General features: G+C 32.6%; 1 protein-coding gene across 1 annotated transcript; it reads left to right on the top strand.

Moving 5' to 3' along the window:
* The first annotated feature begins 199 nt into the window (after positions 1–199).
* LOC111694830 (uncharacterized) lies at positions 200–18,013 on the top strand. Its single transcript, XM_023463860.1, has 16 exons — positions 200–275; positions 2,488–2,821; positions 3,487–3,545; positions 6,363–6,433; positions 7,182–7,242; positions 9,205–9,258; positions 9,454–9,575; positions 9,968–10,032; positions 10,700–10,784; positions 11,183–11,370; positions 12,032–12,133; positions 13,091–13,123; positions 13,931–14,071; positions 14,529–14,596; positions 15,624–15,743; positions 17,031–18,013. The coding sequence occupies exons 1-16, from the start codon at positions 202–204 to the stop codon at positions 17,134–17,136; spliced, it is 1,683 nt and encodes a 560-aa protein (XP_023319628.1). The 5' UTR covers positions 200–201; the 3' UTR covers positions 17,137–18,013.
* Positions 18,014–18,364: the final 351 nt, after the last annotated feature.

The following is an 18,364-nucleotide window of genomic DNA, read 5'->3' as shown; positions in this document are numbered from 1 at the left end:
CTTGCGTATAGATTACAAATATTGTGATATTTATTTAAGTTCTGGAAAATTGTTTAAAATTGTTTTCAGATTTAGATGCTATGTTTGCAATACAGTATAGTTTATTATAGTTTTCAGATGCTATGTGTGCAATACAGTACAGTTTATTATTGTTTTCAGATGCTATGTGTGCAGTACAGTTTATTATTGTTTTCAGATGCTATGTGTGCAGTACAGTTTATTATTCCAAGTATAATAGTTGTTGACTCTGAGAAAACAGCTGAGGATCAAATCAGGTTTAAAGGAACTATGAGTGTAATTTCAATAGACCAACCGTACATACATGGCAATGCTTGATATACAACCGTACTACCCTTTGTCTTATCAAGTATGAATTGGAAAAGCTTTGTTTTTAATTTGTTTAGTTAAAAATCGGGCATTGCCATTTTTTACATGGAGGGTCATTTGAAATTACGCTTTCAGTCACTTTAAAGGAGGTTTACAGGGGTTTTCCAATAGATTATATATATGGTAGATACAGAATTCGATTCTTTGATAAATACATAATGTATGCAAAACTTCTTGTTCTAGTTTTAATGAATTTACATAGAAATATTGTTTCCGTTTATAAGGGATTTTCATAGAAATATTACCAATGGATCCGCAAAGGAATAGAACCAAGTGTTTTACATAGAAATATTACCAATGGATCCGCAAAGGAATAGAACCAAGGGATTTACATAGAAATATTACCAAAGGATCCGCAAAGGAATAGAACCAAGGGATTTACATAAAAATATTACCATTGGATCCGCAAAGGAATCTAACCAAGGGATTTGCATAGAAAAAATACTAAGGGATCCGCATAGAAATAGTTCCCAGGGATCATTGTAGAAATATTACCAACAGTATGGAAAAAGTACCAAGTATCAAAATGAGATTCACATCGAAAAAGAACTAAGAAATTCATATGAAAAAAGTAAAACAAGGAATTCAAATTGGATTGGATCCGTGAAAAAGGCCAAGGGCTCTCCAGAAAGTAATGATCAAGGGATTCGGAAAGAAAATCTATTAAAAAGGATCCACATAGAATAATTTATTGGGTAAAATATTGAAATGATGTTTTTCCAGTTCTGCCTAAAATCAGAGAAGTCTCGCATTTGCAGTTTTTCATGAGAATTTCACAATTGTCTCCAAAGAACTATGTTTTATTATATTTCTGATGACTTCAGCAATAATGCAGAGCAATTATTTGGAAAATATTACAGGGGGTAGGGCTCAAATATTTAATATTGGGATAACTTTATAAAAAATGATCCTTTTTTTTAATACTATCATCTGATTAATTCATAAAACTAAATCATAATACAAATATATATTAATTTGAAGGAAGGGGGGTGTTCCAGTTTAGTTAAGGTGAAATTATTGCATATAAAGATTCGAGGGGAGGGGGGGGGGGCACTTCAAAGAGGGAGAAACGAAAAATGTATCTCTGAGAATGAAAATTTTTAAGCACTAAAAACTGGAAATAATTTCTCTTGATAAGTCGCTTTTTGAACTAGGTATTTGGCGCAGTTTTAAAGCTTTAAGGGACTGTGTCCACTTTTTAGAGACGAAACTCTGAATTTTTTCTTAAAGGGGCGTAAAAAACTAGTAAACTAGTAAACTAATTAGATGTTTAGGAGCATATTTCTCAAAAGAAATTTGTCAATAAATCAATGTTAGAATCAATTATTTCGTTTTTATCATTATATTGAATTTCTTATTTTCTATGAATTTGTTTGCAGATTTCTACAAATTCTGTAAATATCGTCTTTTCAATAAAAATTCCAGAAAATCTGCAGAAAATCTTTGTGAATAATGAGAGATTATAGAAACTAACAATTGAATAAGATTACTTATTTTCGATGATAAGAGTTAATTTTTATATTCTTAACCTGTTCCTTAACAACTAATAATTTTACAATTGAATTTTGTTTACATTTTTTGACGTCGTGATTTAATAATTTAAGAAAACCGATTTTAAAATCATTTCACCCAAATTCATGCTTTTGAACGTCGACTTTGCGCTCAAACTCAGTACGTCGTAGAAATGTTTTTTATGTCTCAAATGAATCCTAAATAATATGTCCACAACACTACATATTCAGTTCAACCACCATACATTGCCGGTCACTCCCTTTAACAGTCCCTTTAAGCGTTACCCGTCCTCTGGGATCAAAATGAATGAAATTTTTAAAAAATTTAATTGTTAAGTTTTCTCTAAATAGGGAGAAATCATAGTTTAGATCAGTTAACTTTCTAGTGATCTTCCCCTTCTAGAGTCTGAGTCTTCCAGTTTCTTGAATTGTTAGAACTAAATGACTTTCGTATTTTGTATTAGAAAGATTTGAGAAAAATATTGATTATTATGACGGATGATTATATTATTGATCAGATAATGGTTTAAAGGTTTGGAGCGTGTCCAACTTTAAATAAAAATATTTAAAGTTTTCAAATTTTTAATAGAACCCAGATTACGCTGTACACACCTGTGGATTACAACATAAATAAAGGAAAGTTTGAACTGGAAGGAGAAAGTAAAGACGCAGAAAGAAGAGGCGAAAACGGAGAAGGAAGAAAAGGAAGAACTGAACATGACGGGGTGGGAAGGGAAGGAAGAGGAGAAAACGGAGAAGGAAGAAAGGGAAGAACTGAACATGACGGAGTGGGAAGGAAAGGAAGAGGAGAATACAGAGAAAATGAAGATGAAGGAAGGAGAGGAAGAATTTCTAATAATGAAGAAAGCTCAAAGAAGGTTGATCTTTCTGAGAACAAAATCAAGGAAATCGTCCAAAGACAGGTTTGTATCTTGTAACTTTCAAGGAAGGTGTGTTGTAAATATGGCTTTAAGCACTCTACAGAGCGCAATCTATTTTCGTATTTTGCGTTTATCCAAAAATAAACTTTAATTTGTAAATATTTTCCTAAAAAATATTATTTTACAATTTTAAACTCGTTTGAAACATTTGAAAGTTAATGGAAAATGTGTTTTTTTTTTAATAAAAACTGACAGTTCGAGAATTAAGTAAGACCACGACGGTTTATATATCTTTATCTTTTTAAAAAACATTTAAATCAATTTTAAATCCAATTTCCATATGATATAAGTGATTTGAAATATATTCGACTATTTTTTGACCTCACACAACTTTCCTCCGTGATATAATCCATGACGACAGAGAACTTTTGAAGAAATTTCTCCATCAAATGACGTCACATCTTCATAATTTTATGTAGCATGAAAAAAACTTCAACAATAACTCTAAAAGAAACTTATTTAATAATACTGTATACAGCCGATGTAATATTACGCCCCCCCCCCCTGCACAAAATTTTGTTAAAATATCTAGAACAAAATTCATTTCAACTTTTTTAATTTTAAGTTTGAACAAAATAATCTCGATTTTGAATAGAAATCTTGTTCTTCGATTTTCAAAAAATTTACTAAACATTTGGTTTGTTTAGAAAAGAATTGAGACCAAACAGTGTGAAAAACCTAGAAGCCAGGAGAGAAAACTTATTAGGTGATATCATAAACAATTGTCAAAACTTTTTACTTCTTTATTCTTCTTTTCTAAAGTTTGACCCGAGGCCTTGGTTATAAAGCAAACTATATTATTACAATAGTTTATTATACCTATTATTGGCTTAATGGGAAGCTAAGTATTTTTGTACTAGCATACCAGTCGTAGACGTACAAGCTAGCAGAACACAACTATTCTTTTTGGCAGGTTTAACCCAATAAAGGCTGGGTGGTCTGAATCTATGTATAGCCGGGAGGGGGGAGGGGGGCCCTAGAGAAAGGCCTTAGAGAATAGGTAAAGGGTTGAAGTCCATGGTCATAGCCCAATTTTTCAAGGCCAGCTCATAGAAAAAAAAATTAGACCGATAACTTTAATAGTTTCTACACGCATTTTTAACGGCTTTTAAAAAATATTCTTTTTAATCTGTAGCTTTGGTCATTAAAGTCAAAATATTTTTCGGTGATAGTGTCAAAAATGAGAGTGCTAGGACAAAAAAAACCACAGGGGGGGGCACCAAACGCCCCCCCCCCAGCCTGTTTAGGAGTAAGTAAGTAAGTAGGAAGTGAGTTATTGTTTATTTATGACTATAAAATAACTAAAACATGGAAAATTAAGTGTTTAATGAGAAAATATTTAGAAATAGAGATTGTTGGAATTCCTTCCAATTCTCAAAGAAGGGAAAAAGAAAGTGACATATTTAATTTTTACATTACATTTAATGTATCTGCATGGTGAATTGTTAGGATTTGTGTCGATGAACTTTTAGAAATCAAATTATAGATTAATTTTTAATATTGAAATTACAAACAAATTTCAAATTAACAAAACTATATGATTGTAAAAATAAAAACATTGTATTAACAAATCAAAAGCACAAACATTTTTTTATTTCTGGCGCATTTCGTCATAAATAAATTTGTATTTTAAGAAATTTAAAATGTCCATTGTATTAGTTTTGGGTTGAATTTGGAAGAAAAGACTAGATAAATGGTCAATGTATCATATTGTTCACATGATAATGCAAAAATGTAATTAAACATTAAATATACCCTATACAGGGTGAGTCAAAAAAGTGTGATTTGCTTTTTTAATAGTCCTTAAGGTTTCAACTGAACAGCATATATTTAATACTTTACAATATACTAAGAAGAAAGGAACTAGAGAATTTAAATAACTTTTCCATAAAAATTAGACCAGAACTAAAAATTGTGAATTTTTTTATTACAATTTTGCGAATATTCTGTGGTTCTTTGATTCAATCTTTAACAAATTTTATATTTCGATAGAAATAATTTATATACACATTTTTGTTTTTGTGAACTTTTGATTTTAAGAGAAAAAAGTTGCGTGGATTTTCTTTTGGGCAATTGGAGTACCAACAAAAATTACAATTTTTCAAAAAATATTGAAAAAAAACACCATGCAGAAGAGTTGCACAAAAAAGGTGCAATTTTGCTGCACCAGGCGCCGCAAATCACACTTTTTTTTGACTCACCCTGTAAATATATGAAAACGTAGTATCCAGGGGGAGAAACGTCATGTATGCGTGTCTGTACCAAAAGAGTGTGTGAAAGTAATAACGAATTGAAGGCGTGTACCATGTAGATAGGTATATACAGTACATAAGAATATCGGTATTGTACCATAGATAAAGATAGATTGTGCATAAGACGACATTTTTCATCTTGAAAGATATAAATGTACAGAGATGTTTTAAAGATATTCCTATTATATAGATTAACGAAATTTAAGTTAGTTTAGTCCTTCTCATGTCCTTCTTCAGTTCTCGTCAATATGATATATCGCTCAGTGAAATATTGTTGTTCAAATAGTTCCATTCCCGGAGTTATCTTACACTCTATTATGAAATCCATTAAAACACCAAACCACCCCGCTTATCATTAAAGTACACTTTGACCCCTAGAAGTATGAGTTCGCGGACTGTACAATTCTTGGTGATTTTGCGTACATAACCTATCTATGTTTATTTAATTATCTATGTATTGTCAAAGATAATATATATATATAGATATGCAGGCAGGTAGAAACCTCCTTCCTAAATTGCTTGTAGCAGACAACTAATTTTTGAACCTCTGAGAAAAGGTGCAAGGAGAGACATCTATAGCAAATTGATTACTTTCTATATTCCTTTCTCCCCTTGCTGCCTTCTGTAGGAAATACGCATTTGTGTTATAAAAACATACAGTACACGTATTACATCCTGTATAGTTCAAGTGTTGCTATCTGGACCTGTTTGACCAATAAAATTAAATTTCTAAGGAAACACAAACATACAGTACGCGTTTTGTTTATGTTATGATCAGATCAGTTGTACTTTGTCCTAGATTCGATGTACTTTTATAGTAATAATTTTTATTTAAATTGCGTTAATTTACGTTTGCCATTCAGTACAACTTGCACATTTAAACTTTGTCTAGTCAAATTCCTACCTCAGTTTTATTTGCATTGATTAATTTGTTTCATTAAGTACAATATGCAGTATACATTGTTGATACTATAGTACGCATTTAGTGTTATCACGCTTAAACAAAGTGATAAATTAGCAACAATCCAGAGGATAAAATATGCGTACGACAGAGATGGTGCTGTTTGCACCTTTTCTCAAGACCTTAAATTTATACCTGCCTCAACGATAATATATATATAGATATGCAGACAGGTATAAATTTAGAGGTCTTGAGATAATGAGCACAAAGCACCATCTCTGTCGTACGCATGGCATTTTATCCTCTGGATTGTTGCTAATTTACAACACCAATGACGTCTTCATATTTTGAGCCTCAATACTTATTTCAGAAACAATTCCTGTGAGATCTATCCTAAAAGAAGCAAACGAATTTCTGTCGATGATGGAAGACGATATTTAGGAACTGATTCATAAATTAAGATACATAAATTAAAAACATATTTTAACAAAGATTTCCAAGTACAAAATCTAACTTTTTTATATCTGAGAAAACCATTAGATTAATAAATAAATAAATTACAAAAAAATTTATTCAAAGCTTGGACTTTTGAAGCAAGGAATCATTCTTTTATGGCATTTGTAAAATTGACTTAGACCAAAAAGGGAGAGGTTTGAGACAGGGGCGTACTCATGAAGTTGTCCAGGGGGGGGGGGCTTATATCCTCTGAAATTCACGGATTTCTCTGGTCTCCATACCCCCTCCCAGAATTCCCTTCTGGTTTGAGAAAGGACTGGGACTAAACTCCTTCGGATCGAGTTTAACACTAGACATCAGAAGATACGTATAAAGGCTATTAGGGACCGGCTCAGCAGCCCCCCCCCCCTTCCCCGTTGAATAAGTTAAAGTTAGGGTTTCGCTAATCCAGGGGTTTTTAGGTCTAAACGGGCCTTCTCCCACGATTTTGCTGCGACCTTTTCAATTCTGAGCTTGTTTGCAATGGACATACAGATCGTCAATAGGTCTAAATTACGATTTTCGGGACTAATCAGAAAATTTGAATCATTTTGTAAAATTGAACAACGCTAACAAAAAAGTTTTCTTACAAAAATTCTTGGTTTTTCGAGTGTTTTGTGTTTATTTTGGTGTTAAAGCTGGGAGATAATCTATTATGATATGGGACGCTCTTATTACCTTTACGAATCTGCAGAGAAACGAGTAATAAAACCTGGAAAACAAGAATCAGACAGATCAGTTGGGTTCACTCTAAAGTAAAAAACAATTTCTTTTACTATTAAATTGACAATTACTGAACGCTTTGCTCACCTGTTCTAATGCTAATTTTATCTGATAACCATTGCTCTTTAAGCTGCCATTTTCATTTCAATTGTATTTAGCGTCTTTATCTGTTTAAATTTGCGCATTTTCAAAAATGATGAATGGCAAAAAATATTCATCTCGAATCATTAAAAAAATCTTTCTTGTGGTCACATGCTTGAGCCACACAAAAAAGGGCCTCATTCGGTTTAGACGTTTTAACATTTTCTGGATGCAAACATGTAGTAAATGCCGTCTTAAAAGTTCGTCCCCCAAACTGTTTCTGTCCAGGCTCCACCTGTCCGCTATCCATGTCAACAAGGACACAACACACCTGGCTCTGAATGCCACACAGGGACACAAGCGTAGCTTATCAATCTAGCTATTACTCAGGCGCAGGCCTAAATGCCACAAAGGGGCACAAGCGTAGCTTATCAATCTAGCTATTACTCAGGCTCTAAATGCCACAAAGGGACACAAGCATAGCTTATCAATCTAGCTATTACTCAGGCCTAAATGCCACACAGAAACACAAGCATAGCTTATCAATCTAGCTATTACTCTGGCGCCGGCCTAAATGCCACACAGGGACACAAGCTTAGCTTATCAATCTAGCTATTACTCTGGCCTAAATGCCACACAGGAACAAAAGCATAGCTTATTAATCTAGCTATTACTCAAACCTAAATGCCACACAAGGACACATGCATATCTTATCAATCTAGCTATTACTCAGGCTCTAAATGCCACAAAGGGACACAAGCATAGCTTATCAATCTAGCTATTACTCTGGCGCCGGCCTAAATGCCACACAGGGACACAAGCTTAGCTTATCAATCTAGCTATTACTCAGGCCTAAATACCACACAGGAACACAAGCATAGCTTATTAATCTAGCTATTACTCAGGCCTAAATGCCACACAAGGACACATGCATAGCTTATCAATTTAGCTACTATTCAGGCTCTAAATGCCACAAAGGGACACAAGCATAGCTTATCAATCTAGCTATTACTCAGGCTCTAAATGCCACAAAGGGACACAAGCATAGCTTATTAATCTAGCTATTACTCAGGCTCTAAATACCACAAAGAGACACAAGCATAGCTTATCAATCTAGCTATTTCTCAGGCTCTAAATACCACAAAGGGATACAAGCAAGCTTATCAATCTAGCTATTACTCAGGCCTAAATGCTACACAAGGATACATGCATAGCTTTTCAATTTATCTATTACTCAGGCTCTAAATGCCACAAAGGGACACAAGCATAGCTTATCAATCTAGCTATTACTCAGGCCTAAATTCCACACAGGGACACAAGCGTAGCTTATAAATCAAGCTATTACTCAGGCCTAAATGCCACACAGGGACACAAGCATAGCTTATCAATCTATCTATTACTCAGACTCTAAATGCCACAAAGGGACACAAGCAGAGTATCAAACTAGCTATAACTCATACTCTAAATGCCAAAAAGGGACACAAGCATAGCTTATCAATCTAGCTATTACTCAGGCTCTAAATACCACAAAGGGACACAAGCATAGCTTATCAATCTAGCTATTACTCAGGCTCTAAATAACACACAAGGACATGCAAGCGTAGCTTTCAAACAAGCTACTAATTCGGCTCTAAATGACACACAGGGACACAAGCATAGCTATCAAACAAGCTATCAATTCGGCTCTAAATTCCACTCAGGGACACAAGCATTGGCTATCTTTCAAGCCCTTAATCGATCTCTACCCTAAACGAAATATGATCTAAACCCAAATACTTGTATTACAAGTTTTATGTAGTTAAGGATTAACGCAGTTAGATCCTTAGACATTATACAAAGCATTTTATATAAGTATGTTCAAACAGCATTTATTACAAACAAACACGCAAAGTATATATTGTATTTATTTTTAGAAAAAATCAATGGAAATCACAGGATTCAATATTAGAAACTCCTTCAGGCGTCAGGTATTGGTTGCTAGGCAACTATTTTATAAGTGTAAAAAGATAAAAATAAAGTAATTCAAAAAAATTATTTTAACTAACAAATATTTGCCATTTATACTACAACTCAAAAAGTAGAGTTATAGCTGATAACATTAAGTTTTTTTTATCAAATGCAAAATTTTATTTATTTTGACGAGCAATATCTCTGTGTTGAAGTCATAACTGGAGCTCTCAAGAACCTGGATACAGGGATAGTAGAGGGGTAAAATCTGGCTCTGGATCTCCAGGGTATAAACACAATAAGAGAGAAGGAAACGAGACCCGTCCTGTCCTAGCAGGTATGATCTCGAATTAGTATCAACATAAGGACTGCAATGTGTGGTTTCATTGCTTTTTTTTTGTAAAATTTTATAGTTTCAGAAATTCAGAGTTAGTGATTGATTGTTAAAAGTTAAAGATAATTTAATCCTTAGGAACCTTTGAACTTTGTGTTTAAAAGCCAATAAATAATTTTGAATTCAAATCTTTATATATTATCTGCTTATCTGTTTGTTTGTTGACCGTCAAAATTGAAAAATTTGGATCGAAAACTTACATTTGATTTTTCTTAATAAAAATCCGTGAAAAAGTTTAAGACTGACAAAAGAAAGAGCAACATTTAAACACTAAATTTTCCAATAGAGAAGTTGGCGCGAAGCACCTTATAACACCTTATATGTGGATATTTCAGGAGATATTACTCAAGGACGTATTGGACTATCCAACAACCGCGAGGAAAGGCTCCAACAAGACCAGGTTTAAAATGATAATAAACCGTAGGGGGTTTTAATTACCATATTTTATGACTGTGCAAAAGAAAAAAACTAATATACAGTTGTCGGAAATCATAAATACAAGGTAACAGATTCCGTACAGTCGTCTCTAAATTTGTCATCTTTTGTAACCCTGTATGCTATAAAACATCGATGAGAATTTTGTCAATTTCTTAAAGCCTCATTTCAGCTTTAGAATGTCATGGTATCGATTTGGGTGGAAACATCTAACAATCGACCCGGTGTTAATAGTTGGTGAATAATTTTCATAATTAAATTCCTTCTTGATATCCCGTGGTGGTTTTACTCTGCAGGGATAACAACTTTAATTGAGAGCTCAAGCAACTATAAACAAAGTAATTTTTGCTGCAAATTCTGATTTTTTAAACCCTATATTTTTGCAAACAGATGTCATAGACCTTTATATTTCAAACAATTGATTCCATATAGATCAAATTGTCTGAATTTAAAATATGAAATGTTTACACCAATCAGGGAGTAACAATTTTAGTTGTGGCAAAAACTCAGTTCCTTCAAAGTGTCCACATTGAATATCGAGATTAAGTGTTCAAAATTAAAGATACTCCGGATAAAGTTGATTTATTTTAATTTTAGATTAAATTGTGTAAATAAACTCATTATTGTTTTAGCTGGCAAAGCTTGGACGGAAAAACTCTGTGTCTTTGGAAAAGGAAAGACAGGAAAACGCCGGTTTAGTCTTTTCATCTGAATTAGGTATTTATTCTTTTTTTTTAATTTATTTGAATTAATGTAAATATATATATACATATATAAAGGGTCTTTTGTTTGAAATATATTCGTTAAATGATGTAATAGATGATTTTACAAAGCAATTAATGAGTTTAGGTTGCATTAATCCGAAATGTCTTTGTGACTAAGGCTTGAAACTTTAGAAATATGACGATCTCAAGTTAAAAGTAAGATTTCTGTCTTGAATCTAGTCTTTAAATGGCTTATTTAATGATTTGGTTAAGAAAGGAAGAAGTTGCAGGGTATCATGAATATACGGAAACAGACAGTACAAATTCCGTACAGTCGTCTCATCCTGTAGCCTAATAAATTAGTAAATACTAATAGAATTATAAAAACTAGACCAAATATTTAATATTTAGTTTACGAAGTAATGAAGGAGGAGGAGAAAAAAGACTATAAACCATCAGGTTCAGGTTCAGGAGCAACCATATCTCCGAACCCAACCAAAAGTAGGCCAGGATCAAGTTCTCCGGGTCTAAGAACCAGTAGAAGTAAGTCCAGAGGAGATGAAACTATTAAACATCCTAAAGAGGAACCAAAGCCTGAGGTGAAATATGTTTTGTGGGACATATCTGTTTATGTTTTCTGGGACATATCTGTTTATGTTTTGTGGGACATCTGTTAATGTTTTTAGGGACATCTGTTTATGTATTGAGGGATATCTGTATATGTTTTGTGGGACATACCTGTTTATGTTTTGTGGGACATATCTAATTATGTTTTGTGGGACATCTGTATATGTTTTGTGGGACATCTGTATATGTTTTGTAGGACATCTGTATATGTTTTGTGGGACATCTGTATATGTTTTGTAGGACATCTCGATTTGTTTTGTGGGACATCTGTATATGTTTTGTGGGACATCTGTTTATGTTTTGTGGGACATCTGTATATGTTTTGTAGGACATCTCGATATGTTTTGTGGGACATTTGTTTATGTTTTGTAGGACATCTGTTTATGTTTTGTGGGACATCTGTTTATGTTTTGTGTGACATCTGTATATGTTTTGTGGGACATTTGTTTATGTTTTGTGGGACATCTGTTTATGTTTTGTGGGACATCTGTATATGTTTTGCAGACCATGGTTAAATTTTACAAACGAAAGAGTATTAAATTAATCTTAAACATTTTCTCTAAAAAAACTGCACTGTCGGTTCAACTACGTTACCTAGCCGGTCTCTCCCTTTAAGTCCATGTGTCTTTTCAGCGAGTAGTTCCGGATGCTATAAGAAACGCTGTTCCCACCGGAACTGTTCTAAAGAAAAGGGATCTAGAGTTTTGTAAACGTCACACAAGATTTGATGAAAAGGTGACGACATTATTTTTGTAAAATTTTGAATAAATTAATTAAATTTATACGAAAAGTGAACTTAATTTAAAAAGTTAAAACTGAGCTCGGAACTTTAATTCCTACTGCTTAATCCGAATATCCACTATGGAAACTTTTACTATTAGTCCTTAATCCACTCTTTTTCTCTTTCTTTGGAGTGCGGGAATATTGTTCGTAAATTGTATTGACCATTGACAGCTTTGAAAATAAATTCGGAGAACAAATAAAATGTTTATCCTAATCCTAATCAATCAATTAAGTCGGCAATATACACCATATATAGCCTGCTTAAAGAAAAGTACCAATGAAACTAATATCTTGAATCGAACTCTAATTTTAGAATCTCTATATATTTTCAACCTGATGGTGTAAACCTTTGACATTTCAAACTTTATCTATATGATTGCGGGTGTGACCTTATGACATTAGTTTGCGAAGATATAAATTTTAAAAAATTGTAATTTGCTTCAAATATTTAGTTTTTTTGCATGCTCAATCATTGATCTTAAAATAAACAAATATCTAAATATTTCATTCTTGTCAGATTATTGACTTCATTTCCTTCCAATATTTTCTCATAACCTTTTGACATTTTTACCAAAAATGCAAAAATTTTAATGGGAAATCTTATTTTTGGATTTAACTGCATCCCTTGTCATGATCAAGCTTTTCGTCCAGAGACAGGGACAGACTTATCGATACTTTTTCTTTTACCCGGACAACGCTTTCAAAATGTTTTTGATTAACGGTAATTACAAATCCAAATTTTTGTCTCTCTCTCAACCATGGTTTCCAATGAAAAGGGAAAAAGTTCTCAACTGCAATGCAAACTTGTCTCATTCTGAGAAACATTTTGAAAAGCTTAATCTTGACTGAAATGACATCATTGTTTCTTTCTCTTGTTGTTTTTCTTCAATAAATTCAGCAATATTTCAGACAATAACCTGGTGGTTTAAATCATTCAGAAAGGTAAAGGATTATACAGGGTGTCCCATTAAACATGAGATCTAAGTGAGGACCATGTGATCGCCTTTGTTAAGAATCAGCAGTATCTCGTCACTCGGTTCAATTCCTATGTTTATTTGGACACCCTGTAGTTTTAAAACAATACAAAGATAAAATCACGAAACTTTTTGCGATGAAATAAAATAAAAATCTATAAGTTATTGAATTACTTATTATTACTGGTTACAACTTTACAAACTATTTTATTTTCAACTTTTAGATTCAAAATTTTTGATTTGGAAACATATTGAAAACATATTTCTTTAAATGGAATGTCTAATAATTATCTGACTCTTTTTTTGGATGATGCCATAATGGATTCACAATTGTACTTTTACTCAAGCATGTCTATAAGGAAGACGGGAAAGATCGCGGCCAAAATTTATCTAATTTTAATTTGAGAATCGAAATCGTTTTTAAGTGCAATTGTATACAAAACAAACAAGAAATATCTTGAAATATTAACTTCATATCTGAATGATTTGTTTGAAATTAAATTGACTTCTTTACGATTCCAGTCGCATGTTGCAACTTTCTGAATTTGTACGGAATCTACGTTCTTCAGTATAAGTCGTGTTTAACAATTTTCTCCTTATAGACGCAAAAGATGAAAGTAAGATTAGTTGCGATCAAAAGCGATTATTTTTAGCCGTAAACCTATACCCCCTTTCATTTTTCGCGAACACTCCCTTTAACGGTTAAATGGTGCTCTTGTGAATCATTAAGAGTCAATTTGAACTAGGTTGACAATTTATCTGATATTTTGCAAAGGAATGTCCGAACGGAAAGCTGTCACGTGCCCATCTGCTCCAGCTGTTTCGTCAGGTCTTTCCGGCGGGCAATGGAGAAACTTTCTGTACTCATATCTTCCGAATATTTGATTCAGATGGAAATAGTTTCCTAGATTTTAAGGTATGTATGAAAGGTTTATAACGGAAGTTGATTTGACTTCCACGTAATTTGCTTTCCTCTCATTCATCGCAATTCAGTACAATTCGGGCACAGTTCTTCGCAATTCCGCGGAACGGAATTCTGATTGGAAACCCTTCATGAATACAATGATAATTTGTTTTGTATTTTTCACAGATAGAGACAATATAGAAATACAAAAGTTACAGGGATGAAGAGATTTTGCTTTCTGAAAAATTTACCACAAAAATAGAAAGAAAAAGTATTTCGTTTCTGATAATCATTATATTCATGACCGACCCCCACCCTCCCCCCTTCTGGCTCTCAATGAAAAGTAGCACTTGAAACTTTCCACTCTACGAATTGAGAGGGTGATGGGATGGGCAGCTCTTTTTATTATTGGGTTTCCAAGACCAGATAACTCTACGATTGGAAAAGATCATTTCTGAATATTTTACAGGAATTCTTGATGGCTCTAGATATTGCTCAGTGCACAGATGAAAAGGAAAAGTTAGAATGGGCTTTCAGGTAGTTTTCTGCTTATTTTTTCAGAAAATTCTCAAAGTTACTCCCGTCGTTTACCCGCGTTTAATCTCAAATTATGATTGTATCATTGCCCGAGGTAACCCGTGGAAAAAAAGGAATTTTTATATTTTTTGTCAAGATCGCCCCCCTGGATACCCATGGGTTCTTTTTTTTAAATGTCAGCCAATTTGGTTCGGCTGTTTGGACAGCACACGAACATAAAACTGAGCAAAGAGTTTGATTGTATAGATACAAATGATTTCGAATTCGTGACTTAATTCCCATGTTTTTTTGGGACAACCTGTTATTCCTTCAATTTTGAATTTTGATGCTTTTGGAAGTATAAAAACCTATATCTTGAATGTATGATGTTGATGCTAGTGGAAGTGTAAACCTATATATCTAGAATGCATGATGTGAATGCTAGTGGAAGTGTAAACCTATATCTAGAATGTATGATGTTGATGCTAGTGGAAGTGTAAACCTATATATCTAGAATATATGATGTGAATGCTAGTTGAAGTGTAAACCTATATCTAGAATGTATGATTTTGATGCTAGTGGAAGTGTAAACCTATATATCTAGAATGTATGATGTGGAAGTGTAAACCTATATATCTAGAATGTATGATGTGGATGCTAGTGGAAGTGTAAACCTATATATCTAGAATGTATGATGTGGATGCTAGTGGAAGTGTAAACCTATATATCTAGAATGTATGATGTTGATGCTAGTGGAAGTGTAAACCTATATCTAGAATGTATGATGTTGATGCTAGTGGAAGTGTAAACCTATATATCTAGAATATATGATGTGAATGCTAGTTGAAGTGTAAACCTATATCTAGAATGTATGATTTTGATGCTAGTGGAAGTGTAAACCTATATATCTAGAATGTATGATGTGAATGCTAGTGGAAGTGTAAACCTATATATCTAGAATGTATGATGTTGATGCTAGTGGAAGTGTAAACCTATATATCTAGAATGTATGATGTGGATGCTAGTGGAAGTGTAAACCTATATCTAGAATGTATGATGTTGATGCTAGTGGAAGTGTAAACCTAGTGGAAATGATAAATATAATCTCTACTATGGATGATCTTGAAGGGGAAGAAGTTAGGCCTGGAATGGATTCTCCTGCTGAAAGGTTGATTTATTAAGTTCTTTAAATATATTTTTGAATACAGACTAAATTTCATCTTGGGTTCATATTTTGATCTTCCATAGTTTAATATTTTATGAAAATTTATGAAATAAAGAAAACAAAACCTAATAATTTTTTTTTACTGTTTTCTACAGCTTCTAGTTATGAAATTTCTGGTGTTGGGACATTTCATAGAAAGACATTTCATAGACAGGACATTTAATAGAAAGGACATTTCATAGATAGAACATTTCATAGATAGGACATTTCATAGATAGGACATTTCATAGATAAGAGATTGTATAAATAAGAGATTGTATAGATCGGACATTTCATAGATAGGACATTTTATAGATAGGATATTTCATAGAATACATCTCATAGACAGGACATTTCATAAATAGGACATTTCATAGAAAGGACATTTCATAGATAGGACATTTCATATAGAGAGAATATTTTTCATACCGTGTTACCCACTAAGAATGAAACTTTAGGTAGGCTCGTATAGAATTTAAACTGCCTTGTTTCTTATATTTATGCTTTCCTGCAAATGTGATCTTATTTCTTTCCTTCACAAATCATTAAATAAACCATTAAACAACTGTTTTCAGGGCAGAAGACTTATTTTTACATTGAGATCGTCATATTTTAAGGAGTTTAGGTCGTCTTTACAGTCTCATCCTTTGTGGGTAACCCAGTAGATAAATAATTTGTATTCGTCCAAGTTTAATAGATCAGGCCCTGTTTTTGTTCAACGATCTCTCTGATTTTTCACTTCACATATTTTTCATGTTTTAGCTTTATACTGATAACATATCATATTGTTGATTTATTGTTAGTCAAACTGATTAAATTTTCTAAAATTGGGACATTTTTTTACATACCCTAAACCTTAAATTGTCTATGAAAAATCTGATCTGTTTATGAAAAGTCCTATCTATGAAATATCCTGTCTATGAAATGTTCTATCTATGAAAAATCTGATCTGGTTATGAAATGTCCTGTCTATGAAAAGTCCTATCTATGAAATGTCCTTTCTATGAAAATTCCTATCTATGAAATGTTCTATCTATAAAATGTCTTTCTATATGAAATGACCCATAACACCAAATGCTTATGACATTATACGGTAGCTAGTTTAATTTCAAAACTGTAGGATCCGACATTTTTAGTAAAATATGTTAGCTCTAGATTAATTTATCGGGATGTATTTGATCGGATTGTGTGTTAAAATCCGACTTTTAGATTTAAAGTGGTGACCAAAATATAAAGGTATTCTTATATCAGGGCTCGCGAGGTGTTTAGCAAGCTTGATTTGGATGGAGATGGGTCCTTGACAATGAAAGAGTTTGTATCAGGATACCTTAAACTGCTTGATATTCCGGAATCTTGAAGTAAACCTTAAACTACTTAATATTCCGGAATCTTGAAGTAAACCTTAAACTACTTAATATTCCTGAATCTTGAAGTAAACCTTAAACTACTTAATATTCCGGAATCATGAAGTAACCTTAAACTACTTAATATTCCGGAATCTTGAAGTAAACCTTAAACTACTTGATATTCCGGAATCTTGAAATAAACCTTAAACTACTTGATATTCCGGAATCATGAAGTAACCTTAAACTACTTAAAATTTCGGAATCTTGAAGTAAACCTTAAACAACTTGATATTCCGGAATCTTGAGGTAAACCTTAAACTACATGATATTCCGGAATCTTGAAGTCTTAAACTACTTGATATTCCGGAATCTTGAAGTAAAACTTAAAATACTTAATATTCTGTAATCATGATTAAACCTTAAACAACTTGATATTCCGGAATCTTGAAGTAAACCTTAAACTACGGAATCTTGAAGTCCAACCTTAATATTCCGGAAAATGAATAAAACCTCAAACTACTCACACTGCAAAAAGTCTCATTAATGTGTTCTTACTGTGCAGTGCTCATCATAATTATATGTCTTCGTCAAAAATGTATATTATATCCTATTGTATTACATCCTAAGAAACTATTTTTTTCAGAAACATAAATGTTACCAAAAACTCTGCTGTTTCGAAAGTAAAGCAGTAAATTTTAAACTGGAAATATTGTAAAATTTACTTCAAAGAAGAATTTTGTTAAAGCTTTGATAATGTCGTAAACTATCAGCATTTCCTTAATTCAAAAATATTTCTGATTTTGTCGTAATTTAATTTTGTTTGTTTTAATGAAATTCTTATACATGCAAAAAGGAATTCAGTTTTTGCCACAAACTAAATTTTCTCATTCCCATATTTTTGCAATTCATTGTCGTAGACCTAAGATATTTCCAACTATGAATTCTGTTGGATTAAATAATAAATATTTGAAATATCAAAGGTTTACCATGAGGTTGCAAATATAAAGGGGATTAGAAAGGTTGAGTTTGAAGAAAATACCCAGTTCCTTCCATTGAATTAACTATTAGTATATTTTGAACATTGAAAAAGAAATGGAAGAAAAGAAATGTAACTGCCAAGAAACAACTTTAATTATGCCTGACTTGCATTTTTCGTAAGAAAAACTATAATAGTAATCAATAACTCGTCTCCACTCTATACCCGTAGTAAATTTGAATTTGAACAGGACCTACCCAGTT

The sequence above is a fragment of the Eurytemora carolleeae genome, unplaced genomic scaffold (assembly GCF_000591075.1).
Source record: "Eurytemora carolleeae unplaced genomic scaffold, Eaff_2.0 scaffold205, whole genome shotgun sequence".
In the NCBI taxonomy this organism is placed as follows: Eukaryota; Metazoa; Arthropoda; class Copepoda; order Calanoida; family Temoridae; genus Eurytemora; species Eurytemora carolleeae.
Note: the sequence above shows the minus strand (reverse complement) of the source record. Positions and strands in the feature narration are given on the sequence as shown.